We start from the raw sequence: 14,629 nt of genomic DNA, 5'->3' as shown, positions 1-14,629 counted from the left end.
CAGCGTTATCCCTAAATATTTCTGTTGCTCAACCATGGAAAGAGGCGTGCCATTAACGATATAGGTGAAATGAGAGGGTTGCTTTTTTCTTGTTATTGTCATTGCCACTGATTTATTGACGTTAATAGACATTTGCCACTGGGAGCACCACTCGGCTAGCGTGTTAAGGGAATCAGAAAGATCGAGATGGTCGTTATGGCTGTTAATTTCTTTATATATCACGCAGTCATCCGCGGAGAGTTTGATTTTGCAGCCTATATTATTGGTTATATCGTTAATAAAGATCAGAAATAACAGCGGCCCGAGTACCGAGCCTTGTGGTACTCCAGATGTGACAGGAATGACATCAGATGGCATGTGGTCAAACATAACAAATTGTGAGCGGTGTGTTAGAAAAGCTGTTATCCAAGCAGAAACTTCTCCTTTCCCGATGGCATGCTCCACTTTTGCAATTAGGTTAGTGTGACTCATGCAATCAAAAGCTTTAGATAAGTCAAGTAAAATCATGTCAATTTGAGAACGATTATTAATACTAAGAGCAAGGTCATGAACTACCTCTGTTAGTTGAGTGATGGTTGATAAGCCAGATCGAAAACCATGCTGGTGAGGGGATAGCATGTTTTCACGTTCTAGAAATACTGTCATGTGTTTTAGAATGATATGTTCTAGTATTTTGCATGAAGTGCTGGTGAGAGATATATGGGTCTGAAATTGGCAACATTATTTTTGTCTCCTTTCTTGTGGATCGGTATTATTTTAGCCTTTTTCCAGTCGCGTGGTAGATTAGAAGTTGCTAGTGATTTACGAAATATGTGTCCCAGATATCTACTGCACCACTCAGCATATTTTTTTAGGAATTCGTTTGGAATTTCGTCAGGCCCGTTTGATTTCTTAGGGTCAATGTTGAGGAGAAGACTGTGGATTCCGGCGTCCGTTATTATTAACCGATCAAGCACTGACGTACAGGATGGTGGAAGAGGGGGGAGTGTACCATTGTCTTCCGTGAAGACTGATTTGAAGAAATTGTTATATTTGTTTGCTGTTGCACTTTTTTCTTCTTCAGTTAGTTTGGTTGTTGTCTGCTCGGTACTGCGCAGATGTTTCCAGAATCTTTGTGGGTTATTTTTTAGGAAGCTAGCAAGAGTGACACTGTAGTAATATTGTTTCGAATCTTTTAGTTTCTGCTTGAAATGCATAACTGCAGATTTTCACTTCAAGGTTGTAGATGGTTTTGGGTTATTCTTGTTTGCCTTACGAAGCCGATTTGCGCGCCGTTTAGCATGGATGATTTCGCGTGTGATCCATGGATTCTTAAGGTGCTGTTTTTTCTTTTGCATTGGAATATAATTAGTTATACAGTGCAGGACAATGCTCTTAAATTGTAGCCACAATTGGGCGTGCTTTACGCCTGCTTCACCTGCGCCGTAGGTTCGCACGGCATTGAACCATATACGGAATCGGACCACGTATCGAGAGTGCTTAACGCCTGCTTCACCTCCGCCGCGGATCAAATCAAATGAAGTCAAATCAAAGTTTTATTTCATCTCTCAACAAAGGGAGAAGGAGGGTGGCGGGAAAAAACTGCATTACTGCAGCTTGACTAAGCCCGGCCCCCTATGGTACAATTCGACAGTGTGCAGCAGTAGTATAGGTACATAAGTCAAGGCATTTTACAGGAAATGTTAAGAAAGCAGCTAAAATACTTAGCAGCTAAAAAACTCGCTAAAAGTATGTTTCAAGAACACACTTTGCCTACAATACTTACAGAAGACCCGAAAAAGTTTTGGCGCATCATAAATCCTTCCAAAGACGATACAATAACCTTAGCTGATTCTAGTGGATCAAAAATACCCGACGCTGAATATCCCCGAACCCTAAACTCCGTATTCTGCAGTAATTTCATTCTATGTCCTGATCCTGTGTTTCCCGCCCTAAATAGCTGCAGTTACCCGGCCATGGATTTTATTAGGATCGAGCCAGTTGGTGTAGAAAATGTAATTAAATATCTAAAGATGTCGTCAAGCCCTGGTCCAGACCTGGTTACCGCAAAGTTTTTGAAAAACACTTCTGTTTACTCATCTTTATTACTTTCAAAAATATTCCAGCAATCTTTGGACACCCATCAGCTCCCTGCAGACTGGAAAATTGGGAAGGTGGTTCCACTTCACAAGTACGGCAACAAATGCTCACCTCATAACTACCGCCCCATTTCCCTCGCTAGCATTCCTTGTAAAGTACTCGAACATATCTTGTTTTCTCATTTAGTTAAGCACTAGGATGATAACTCATTCTTCACACGTGCACAGCACGGTTTCCGCAAACATTTGTCCTGTGAAACACAACTGCTTTCGTTCACTCACGATCTTCATCTTATTCTTGATAAAGGTTCACGCGCAGACTGTGTTTTCTTCGACTTTGAAAAGGCTTTCGACAAGGTATGTCACAAACTACTCATTTTAAGCTTAGTAAACTAAATCTTGACCCTAATCTGTTTGCATGGCTAGAGCACTGTCTTCTTAATCGATCCCAGTTCGTTGCATTTAATAACCACTTCTCTACATCTAGCCCTGTTGAATCTGGCGTTCCTCAAGGTTCAGTGTTAGGCCCTCTCCTTTTTTTGATTTATATTAACGACTTACGCAATGAAATTTCTTCTAACATTTATCTCTTTGCCGACGATTGCGTTATTCTTCGTGAAACTTCTGACGCCGATGATGCTAACATTCTGCAAAACGACATTAACGCCGTCTGTCTCTGGTGCGACTTGTGGTTAATGAAACTAAACCCATCTAAGTGCAAAACCATGCGTGTAACCCGCCGTGAACTTCCTCTTCCGACCTATTACCTTAGTAATACTGCCATGGAAGCAGTTACATCCTACAAATACCTAGGTGTCCATTTAACCTCTACTCTTTCCTGGTCTTTACACATCGACAGCACAATCAATAAATGTAATCGCGTGTTAGGTTATATCCGCCGAAACTTCTCTTCCGCTCCGTCATCATTTAAGTTAATTTTATACAAGGTGCTAATTAGGAGTAAAATGGAATACGCTTCGTCAATTTGGGACCCATACGCTGAGACACTCATCCAGTCTCTCGAACGTGTTCAAAATAATGCCTCGCGTTTCATCCTAAGCAATTATAACCGCACGGCTAGTGTAACTTCTATGAAAAGCATCCTCCAACTTCCACCACTTTCTGCTCGTCGCAAATGCTCTCGCCTGGCTTTGTTTCATAAAATATACTTCCATAATTCATATCTGCGCGATAATCTTATTTCATCCCCAACCTACATTTCTCCTCGCATTGATCATCATCACAAAGTTGGAGTTTTGCAGTGTCGCACTAGAGCTTGTCACGAGTCTTTTCTTCCTAGGACGTGTCAAGAATGGAACCACCTTCCCGCCGCGTTGATTGCTATTGAAGAACAGGCACAATTTCGTGCGGCCATAATCAACACCATCGCTTCGGGCTTCACATGTGTATGACTACATCACTTGCTGCCTTCTTTGCTTTCTTTGTTATGTAACCTTTTTTTTTTACCCCACTCCCCTCTGTAATACCTTGTGGTCTTGAGGGTATAATAAATGAAATGAAATGAAATGAAACAAAAAAATGAAGAAAAGAGAGGTACATACGAAATAATTTAAGAAAATAAGCTGTGACAATGCAGCTAAAACATGAAAACAAAATTGAATACATCAGATGCATCAAACTCGATATACATAGACGACATACGCATATGTGCATACATACACATATACATACACTAATACTAATGTATACCAATACCAATGTGCGTACTAATATGTAGACAATAATCAAATACAAGTACAGGAATCACACAGCGGAATTTTGCGAGAGGAAATAAGTGAAAAAAGAACGAGGAGACATAGTATCCGGGTTTAATCCGCTTGTAGTTAGGGCGTTTAGTAGATCAGCTATGCGGTAAGACACAGATTGCTGTCCGTAATTTGTACAACAAAAGCTTGTTAACAAAATGTCGGCATGTCTCGTGTTATAGGGAATTTCGCGACGATTCAGGTTAAACAAATTTACATAATCAACATTTCCCCTTTTCAACGTTGTTCTGTACAGGCATGCTAGACAACATGAATAAATGAATTCAACCGGCATTATTTTGTATTCGTAAAAATATTTAGACGTGTGTTCTTTGGAGGAGAGATTAGATACAGCACGAATTGCCCGTTTTTGACATAATTTTAGCTTAGCGATGTTTTGTTTTGATGTCGTTGCCCAGACTAGGTGACAGTAATTTAGTGTAGAAAGAAAAAGTGAGTTATATACAGTTCGTTTCACAGTGGTAGCAAGACATGTCGGTGTCTATGTAACAGTCCCGTTATTCTGTTTAGCTTTCCGCAAAGAGATTCCGCATGTTTGTTCCAAATCATATTTTCTGAAAGTATAACTCCTAGTGTTTGAACGTCGTTTAAAATTTTAATTTCCTCACTTTTTAAATACAACCTGTCGTCAAGATTCAAGGCCTTATGCTTTGGGCGAAACATGATCGCTTGCGTTTTTTTAGCATTAATTCTTAAATAGTTTCTATCACACCAATTTGCGATATCCTGGAGCACAATGTTTGCATAATTAACGAGAGTGTCCGGATTTGTGCCCCTGAAAAATAATGGTGGTATCGTCTGCATAGCCTATCCATTTGATATTTTCAGCGGTCGAAAAAAGGTCATTCATGTAAACAATGAAAAGAAGTGGTCCGAGAATGCTCCCTTGTGGCACACCATGTGGGATAGGTTTTATTTTTGAGTTTGAATGATTATGGCAAACGTACTGACACCGATGTTGCAGATACGATGACAAAAGCTCGTTTGCGTGACCACGTACTCCGTGCTGTTCAAGCTTAGCTATAAGTGTAACATGATGAACAGTATCGAATGCTTCCGTGAAATCTAAATATATACCTAAGACTAGTTCTTTGCATCAAACGCTGTAGCTATAAATTCTTCTTCTGTTAGTAAAGCCAATTCCGTTTATTTGCCTTTGAGAAAACCATACTGTGATGTCGAGATGAGCGAGTGTTTGTCTAAGAAACCATACAATTGCTTGTGTAAGATTTTTTCTAAGCCCTTCGAAAAAACAGGAAAAATGGAAATCGGTCTAAAATTATTTGGGTCGTTTTCATTTCCACCTTTGTGGATTGCTACCATTTTTGCAATCTGCATCTCCTTCGGAAAGCAGCTCTTTTCTAAGCATAAGTTGTAGATTTCAACTAAAATGGGCGCAATTCTGTCTATAACAAATTTGACTGGCCTAACTTGCACATCACGCTTACAAATCACGTGATTTACATCACGTGATTTGGAATTTTTTAGGCTATAAAACACATTTTTAACTTCATTTTCACTTGTGGGAAAAACACCATACTACCAGAAAATTGTGATGTTTTATGAATCGAGGGTATGCATGTTCTGCTGCAACTTGTAGGCTCCCCAACAGCTATGAAATGATCATTCAAAACATTTGAAAGATCTGCTCCGCGGACAACGCGGTCGTTCACAAGCATGCTGTTAACATTAGAAACATTGGTCTGTTTTATAAGACTGTTTATTCGCTTCCAGAACAGAGCAGAGTTGCTCACCACATCGTTAAAATAGGCTTGGTAATACTCTTTTTTCGCGGCATTTAGTTTAGCGTTGAGCTTATTTCTAATCACCTTGAAGGCCTCAAATTTGTAAATGTCTTTGGGTTTCACAAATTCCCAGTACATGCGGATTTTCAAATTTATCTGCTTGTAAAGGGAAGTGTTAATCCAAGGTTTTCGAGAGTTCTTACATTTTCTGATTACGATATCTGGAAAATATATTTTATTATAGTGTTAAAATCTACAATGAACGCTTCGTACATGCTATCTGCGTCGATACACGATAGAACGTGACTCCAATCATGAATCTGAACTTCCATTCGAAAAGCATGAAGGGAATGATCTGGAATATCCTGCGTATGCACAGGACTGCTACGTTCACGCTTTTGTTCATTTCCATCAGAATTTCCATCGATGTTCTATCAGTGATGCGGGTTGGTTCATGTATAACATTTTTAAGTCCACTACATGTGAGAATTGACTGAAAATCACTACTCATGCTGGAAACAGATAGCAAAACTATGTTCAGGTCACCGCTGAGAAATAGTACATATTTGTTTTGGGACACGAATTCTAACATTTCCTAAAAAAATCAAGAAAAACTTGGCACCGAGCGTTAGGAGGCCGGTAGACCACTGATATAATCCTGGAGCCGTTTTGCACAGTTATTATTTCAAAAATATCATTTTAGACAGAGAATTCCTTCAGAACTTGCACGTCGTGAGTGCGACTAACCAACAGGAACACGCCACCACCCCGGCGTTGCGGACGGTTTAGTACGAAGGTTTCATAACCAGTACGCGTAAACGGAACATTTTGTCGTGAGTACCAAGTTTCAGAGACCATTATGGCGTCAAAGTGAACATCAGTAGAATCAATGAGCAAATCTATATCATCATGCTTATTTTCCAATGATCGCGCATTAGGATCATGGAAGGCTGGGGAGTTCTTGTTTCGCAGTGTTTTTAGGTTTTTCGGTGCAACAGCCATCTTGGCGCAACAAGAAAATAAGATGTAAGCTTGGGATTGAAAGAGATTGCTCTGATAGGCTTATCACGGCTCTTCAGCATTGTTTGTCATGAGCTGTACGGCATCGAGGCTGATAAGCCGAAGCACAGGGGAGCCTTCTTCTCGACGTGCGAAGACTTTCCCGTCTTTGGTCCATACGTTCTTCCACCCCACCTGCCTCTTTTTTGCTGTTGCAGCGCCGAGTATCTGCTTGCTTTTTCGGGTGAGATGCTCGTTTATGTAAACGGCACTCGCTTTCCCTTGCCCCAGCAGAGCTGTCGTGATCCGCATTTTCTTTGTTCGGCCCGGTATTGCACTAACTTCAGGATCCGCCCCAGTATTGGGAGTGCTTAACGCCTGCTTCACCTCTGCCGTGGGTTGGCACGGCATTGAACCATATCCAGAATCGGACCACGTATCGGGAGCGCTTAAGGCCTGCTTCACCTCTGCCTCGGATAGGCCGAGTATTGCGCTATCTTCGGGATCGGCCCACGTGTGGAGAGTGCATAACGCCTGCTTCATCTCCAGCGCGGGTCGGCCGGACATTGCACTACCTTCGGGATCGGTCCACGTATGAAAAATTGTTGGTCTATACCCACGGAGACGAGATGCGCCAGAGCATAGCCATAGACAGCTTCGCTGTAAAATGATCGTGCTTATCCATGAATGGCTCTTATGTACATTGGCGAAAACTTGAAGCGCTTTCCCGACGCTTTTACTAATCTACAGCAGCTGGTTGGTGCAGCAATCAGCACAAACCCGGGAAAGCTATTTATTAGTTGGTGTGCAACTAACTCCAACATGAGCAGCACCATTCAGCTCGAGCAGTAGCAACAGACAATAAAGCGAAATAATGACTGAACATGCACTGATTAAACTTCTTGGCCACCAAGTTGGTCACCATGGAGGTTAGCGGATGACTTGAAAGCCACAAAAAAAAAAAGCAAAAGTGTAAGGCGAGTGATGACACCACATCCAGATTTTTGCACCCGCTTCCTGTAACGTCGTAAAGAGGCAAAAGCTTCTGGAACGGACAACGAAATTACATCTACAATGAAAGATTCCGTGTGTCCCAGCCAAATTCATATCTTTCATATGAATTGTAAACGCCTCTACGGCGAAGACCACTGCGACAGATTTGCCGGTACGACGACAGAAGTTAGATGTCCCCGGCGGCTATTTTGTTGATTGGCAACCAGTGCACGCAGCGTTACCGCCACTGTTCTGCTCAGCTGCTAGCGATGTTCGGCCAGCGCTAGCATTGCGACATGCTTCACGAGCGCGCCGATGAAAGCGAGCATAATAGTTGGCCTGCACAGCTCGTGAAATGACTGAACTCGCGTACGCGGCTTGTTGTAGCGCAGCAGCGGTTGTGATGGCTGGCTGACCAGTACGTCGTGCTTGACGACGGCAACGTGAGTTGCTTGGAACTGACGACCAACGAAATCGTCGAAACTGTCAATGACGAAAAGGACAAGAAAGTAAACCAATGCACCAGTGACAAAGAACTTGCAGATGAACCTTGACAAAATGGAGGCATTGGATGCCCTAGAGCTGTACTTTGATTAACTACGCCACGCAACATTACACGAACCTCGTTGCCATAAGGTCGACCACACTCCCACATGGACGAAGTACGCAGCAGAAAAGTTGGCAACTTCTTGTACTCCGTCTCTCTCGGTTCCATGTTAAATAAAGGTTTTGCTTAGCTAGACGTGCTTAGCTGGCGCCATTGAGGTGCCATCTTTACAACGAAGTGACCTGTATAACGAAAGATTTTGGAGGTCTCGAACGAATGCTTCGTTATAAAGGCGTTTCACTGTACTTTGATAGCATCTGCTGGGAGCTAGGTAAGTGTTTATTAAATAATAAAGATTCGGTATGTTTTGCTACAATGTCAGCAAAGTGTGGGCCTGCTAACTCCTCCGAGTTTTCTTGCGCAATGCGGTTTAGATGCGAGAAAATACGTTTAAATTTGTGACTTCACATTGACGTTATATGCGTGGCTTTTTACAAGATAAATTCAGGAAAGCTGCGCTATAATTTTGTCGACCGATAACCAACTGCTCTTGCAATCTAAACTGTTTTTGTTCTTTCTGTTTCATGTTACTTTAAATGACAGACTGCTATACACAAGGCACGTAAGAGGAGTGCAACGCCAACATGAAGGCTGGCTGAGGAACAGGACGAGGAAAAAGTCAGAGACGGGGAGATGAGCCAGTGTTAAGTACCGGCTGGCTGCCCCGTGCCGAGGAAAGATATATAGGGAATAAAATGTGATAGAAAAAGAGAAGGAACAAAAAAATAGAGAGATGTTACATGCGACTTGCTACAGCTTTCACAGGAATCGGTCACGCGCTGCAACTCATATTCGGTAACTCAATTCACAATCATGGGAGCGCTTAGAATATAGTAAATAAGAAGATGTGAGGGAAGAAAGATAGATTGGTCCAATGGCGAAGGCATGTCACTTTTTTGTAAAATAAAGACAACAATATGAATTATAAGGCCTTCGGATTGTATAGTATTCTCTTGTGTCATGCAACACCAAGGCGCTGTACAACAGACGATCTGCTTACCATATGTCGCAGGGAACGTCTGCAGTGCAGCGGTTTCTGAGCTGATTTGTGTCTATATGTTTTCTCTCCATTCGTTTTCACTAACAACGCTTCCGTTTCGTTTACGTGGAGCGTGCAGGAGTGACCGTGAACGCAGTCCACCCGGGCGCAGTCGACACTGGAATCGCCGGAGAGGAAAGACTGATCGCCTACCTCTTCCGAATCCTCGTGAATTTCTACGGAAGGGTAACGGGTGCCCGAGTTTTTTCTTGTGTAGAGTGCAGTACTATAAATGGCGTCTCAAGATCAAATGGACAACAAATTGTGCTAGTGCTACAACTAGGAGGATAACAAGCTAACCGTAAGGGATGCTAAGGAGCCATGGAAAGGAAGATATTAGGTGCAGAAATTGAGATTTCAGAGCAAACTCGAGTAGAGGATGTTCTGCTGGACACTAAGATGATACGTGTATATCGAATCGCTAGGTGGTGCAGATTCGTAGCGATTCTGCACCACCTAGCCAATATCAGTGTTACTGTTCAGCTTTCAGAAGGGTCTACTCCTATGAAATTGCATGACGACCGTTTTTCTTTAGCATACAATGCATACGTGTATATAAAGCGCACAACCGGTGGCGTGCAATTGAAAAGCTGGCGAGGGAAGGAACGCCCAACTAGAAGCAGCCGAGGCTTACTTGGGTTGATGAGGCGCTCTTTGACCATACCTGGCCCTTGCGTCCCTAAACGCTTAAAATCATCATGAGGCAACACAGGATGCAGTCGACTGTCGCAGGACTACCGGGAGTGATCAGATGTGCACGAAAATTGCCTTACGAGGAAGAAATTATGAGGTACCGGAAAGTGCGCTACTCGATACCGACGGTCCATGTATCTTGGAATATAGATTCTGCAATCAATTTCTTATCAAGGACCTATCGCATGTAATGAAGGCATTGTTCCCTTTTTAACCACTCGGTATTTCTATTATCAGATGCTCTACAGGACATCCCGTAAGGGAATGCGATTTACAATGAAAAAAATTCAACGACAATTACGATACTCCCTAATACAAAATTTGAGTGCAGCACTAAATGTGTTTTCGATTCGCGTGTAAATATATTGTATTACGATCATATACGTTTATACTAGAAAGAGAACGCTGTTAGTGGCGCGCTTGGTTTCGATACAGACGACGCGCGCTACACTGGCGCCATATCATGACCATCGTCGCCGCACAGCCCGTCTTGCGTGGCGCTGTTCTTCTCACGCTTTTGTTCCACCATCGACGAGAGCTGCCCTTCGTCGCGGGAAGATCGTGCCACCAGTGTCAGAGGTGACAACACCCAAGGGAGCGTCACACCGAGCCTCACTCGTAGCCGCTCGCCATCGCCTCTTGCAGAAGCAGTTATACACGTCACACCGGTTACGCTTGTAAAGCGGACTGACCTCAGCAGCTGACGCCGCCGACGGGCGTCAGCCTCCCCATCTCACGGCACGAGCACGTCATAATTGGGTTTCTCCGCTCTTTCTGCGCATGCGCGAGGAGCAGTGGTTGCGAGAGAGAAATGTGGGGACTTTCGGTCCTGGAGATTTCTCTTCGCCTAGGTACTACGGCAAAGAAAGTTGTTAGCTCCGTTCGTCCCTAGCCGAGCTAGCAGCACAATCGACAGAATGCGTGGCCGACAAGGCGAAGAAGCTGTGTCCGAGGTGAGTTTGTTGCTACTTTGTTGCGACGGTAGCTTGTTAAATTTTTATAGTCGCTGGGGGATACGTTTGAAAGTGAGGAGTCGTCTCAGATGACTTCAGTGGCAAAGCATTAGATCATGCCGATGCATTGTTGATTAATGTCGTTGAGCAAGGTCAGCATACCGCACATTTCAGGAGATTCGCGGGAACGGAAACAGTTTATGAATTCCACTGCCACGCCGATGCGAGCTTGTTGCCTTTTTTTTTTTTGCGGCGGTAGCATATTAACTTCTGATAGTAGCAGGGGGATACGTTTGGACGCGACGCGTTTTCTCGGATGTCTTTATTGGCAAAGCATTACGTCGTGCCGATGCATTGTTCATTAGTGTCGTTGAGCATACCACACACTTCAGGGGAATGGCGGGAAAGGAAACAGTTTATGAATTCAACTGCCGTGCCAATGCAGTAGTTCTTAATGTAATTGAGCATACAACACACTTGGAGATTCGTGGCAATGGAACATTTTGTACTCTGTAGGAGGAGACGATGACGAAGTGTCCTGTGTGGAACGCTGCCTTTTTGTTTCCGCGAATTTGAAGTTACTTTGTGGGAGACGCCGCTACCTTAACTACGGCGATGGACGTGGAGACACCTGGAGGGGTTCCTGGTCCTTCTACGTCAACAGCAGCCGCACCGAGAAAGAGGTCTAGTCGCCCGAGTGACACCGACAGCGAGGACACTGTGATCTACTCAGGGTCCAGTGATGTCAGACCTCACAATTTTATTTGTGCCTGTGGCTGCTAGCGATAATCTAAACCGGATAAACCGTCAAGCCATATCTGTGTCGCTCGAGCCACTTGTTCCGGGTCAGATCAAAGATGTAAAGATCAACGTCCCTAAGAACATCCTCGCTATAGATGTCACAAACCGCAGCGCGCTAGACATTCTGAGCAACGTTAAGGTGCTGGATAGCACCAACGTACGCTGCTATAAACAAGACGATCATGACTCTACGGCCGGCGTTGTGTATGACTTAGATAATTCCATAAGTGATGCTGACCTGCATATAGTCATCAAGCCGGCGACAGAGGGAATTGCCGCATTGCAAGCCCATCGCCTGGGAAACTCGCAGTGTGTCAAGTTAACTTTCAAAGGAGAGAGCGTACCGTCACACGTCAAGGTCGGTCACTTCCGACACATTGTTAGGCCTTTTTTGCCAAAGCCGCTTCAGTGCAGGAAGTGTGAAAGGATAGGGCACGTTAGTGCGTTTTGCACAAACGCTGCCGTGTGCTCACGATGCTCTGGGCCGCACAGCTCCGACGTCTGTCGTGCATAAAACCAAAAGTGCGCCAATTGTCAAGGCTCTCACGATGCAACTTCAAAGAATTGTCCACATGTGAAAAATGAGGCGACAGTCTTGAGGAAAATGGTCAGGGATGGTTCCTCGCACGGGGAGGCTGCCGCTAAGGTGCGACGTCGACGTTCACGTCGCCGGAGATCTAGCAAACCCACTGCTATTGCTAAGGATGCACCACGTCCACTGATAGTCCACAAACTTCCGCATACAACTAGCAATAGTAGCAATGAGGTTCCTCAGCAGAAAGTCTACAATATCATTGCCTCATGCGAGGAGTGGCCGCCGTTGCCAAGGCTAGATCCACCAGCGGAACGACAAGAACGACACGCTCGCCGAATCATGCTTCACCTTCTGGCAGCAACCAAGACGACGACAAACAAGTTGTCACTATGATAAGGGCCCTTATGAACACGCTACGAGTACTACTCACGGCCATACACACTCCGGCGGCTCGAGGCGCACTTCAAATACTGGATTCCCTGAATCCGGTACTGTCCGCTCTTGAGAAGCACCATGGCTACTCCTCTACATTCGTTCCTTAAAGAGGTCAAGGAAGCGTCTATCTCCCTATGGAATGTCAGAGGCATTAAAACCCGCATTTCGGACTTTCGTCCGTTTGTTTCAAGAACAAATTTCCAATAATCGTCATTTGAGAACCAAACATTTAGAGCGCCATCCGCCTATCAGGATATGAAGCTTTCATGTCTGCCACCTGTAGCGACCACAGCAAAGTCATCGCTTATATCAGATGCGATTTCACGTACGTTTTACACCCAGTGGCACCTGATGACGACAATAAGTACCTATGTTTGACTATAAAATGCAAGAACGTCGCACTCACGCTCGTAGGTGCCTACATTTCACCTTCGAGTCGATTTGACAACGCAAGACTAAGTGCAATTTTAACAGCGACACCTGGACCATGGATTATTACCGGCGACTTCAATGCGCATCATTCGCTATGGGGAAGCTTAGAGATGCACTGTCAGGAAGACGTGTATTATCCGTCGCGTCGGACCATGAGCTCTGCGGCCTAAATGATGGCAGTCCCACTTTTTTGCGGGGATTGACGTGCAGCAGCTGGACTTAAATTTTGTTTCAAGATGCCTCAGTGCCAGTGTGAAATGGTTCGCGGACAACGAAACGCATGGTAGTGACCACGTTCCAACATATGTTAAAATCGATGGCATACGCAAGTCACACTCTACTACAGTTCATCACATCGACTGGCCTAAATACACGTTGCTCATGGAGAAGAATTACCAAGAAACCCAGGACTGTTTACTTGGCAACATCGAGAAGCTAATTAACGCCGCTGCTCAAGAAGCCACAAGATCATTTAGGCCTATTCCTAAGTTTTCTGAATTCGAAGCAGAATGGGAGCGGCTTCGAGCAATCCGCCGTTGCGCGGAACGAAGGTACAGGCGCACCAAGTCCATCTACGACCTAAGGGAGGCGAGACGCATACAGAAGAAGATCCAGCGTCGGATCAACTCACTGCTGTCTCTAAGATGGAAAACCTTCTGTGATTCACTTGATCCGCATAAACCCCTGTCACATATATGGAGAACAGTGCGTGGTCTTCGAACATCACCGCAACAACGCCACCCCTTCAAATGCCTGGCTCTCTACCAAGGTCGCAGAGAAATCGATGTAACGGAGGACTTCTGTTTCAAGGTTGCTGGTCTACCGCCATCGTTCGCTACACGTGATCCCCATGATGTTCCAATTTTGCGGGATTCTCGTATGGACAATCTGTTTTCCATCGCGGAGTTGCAGGCGGCGTTGGCAGCGTGCAGACGTTCCTCATCGCCTGGGCCTGACGGGGTGACATACGCAGCTCTTGGAAACCTTGGTAAAACAGCCGTGCATGCACTTCTAGACGTGTACAATAATTCATGGTGTGAAGCAGTAGTTCCTGCTGCATGGAAGTCCAGCCGCCTTGTGCCTCTGCTCAAACCAGGTAAATCACCCCTAGACGTGGCGCCTTCTCGTCCCATTGCTCTGGCCAGTCGTCTAGGAAAGGTGATGGAGAGGATGGTGCTGACGCGTCTAGAGTGGTATGTAGAACACTACAAGTTATACGCTGACGCTATGGCAGGCTTTCGACGCGGACGATCTTCTGTAGACAACGTCATAGATCTTGTCTCGTCTATTCAGCACGAAAAAAAGCCTCAGGAGGCTGTCAATGGCGATGTTCCTGGATGTTAAAGGCGCTTATGACAACGTAACCCATCAAGCCATCCTGGACGCCTTGGGCGATAACGGCCTAGGCGGCCTTGTTTTTCGATGGATATTCAACTTCTTGAAGGGCAGGTCATTCTTTGTGCAAACAGAGGATGGTGCGTCATCACAACACAACACCTACCGTGGCGTACCACAAACAGGGCGGAGTCTTG

The 14,629-nt window shown here is 44.7% G+C and overlaps 1 protein-coding gene across 1 annotated transcript in view; it reads left to right on the top strand.

Moving 5' to 3' along the window:
* The window catches only part of LOC126542920 (retinol dehydrogenase 12-like), a 136,044-nt gene that overhangs the window by 90,485 nt on the left and 30,930 nt on the right, over window positions 1-14,629 (top strand). The window contains exon 6 of the mRNA XM_072286104.1: window positions 9,328-9,434. Within this exon, the coding sequence (XP_072142205.1) occupies window positions 9,328-9,434 (107 nt within the window). The remainder of the gene's footprint in view (window positions 1-9,327; window positions 9,435-14,629) is intronic.

The sequence above is a fragment of the Dermacentor andersoni genome, chromosome 2 (assembly GCF_023375885.2).
Source record: "Dermacentor andersoni chromosome 2, qqDerAnde1_hic_scaffold, whole genome shotgun sequence".
NCBI classification, from domain to species: Eukaryota; Metazoa; Arthropoda; class Arachnida; order Ixodida; family Ixodidae; genus Dermacentor; species Dermacentor andersoni.
The sequence above is the reverse complement of the archived record's forward strand: the minus strand, read 5'-3'. Positions and strand labels throughout refer to the sequence as shown.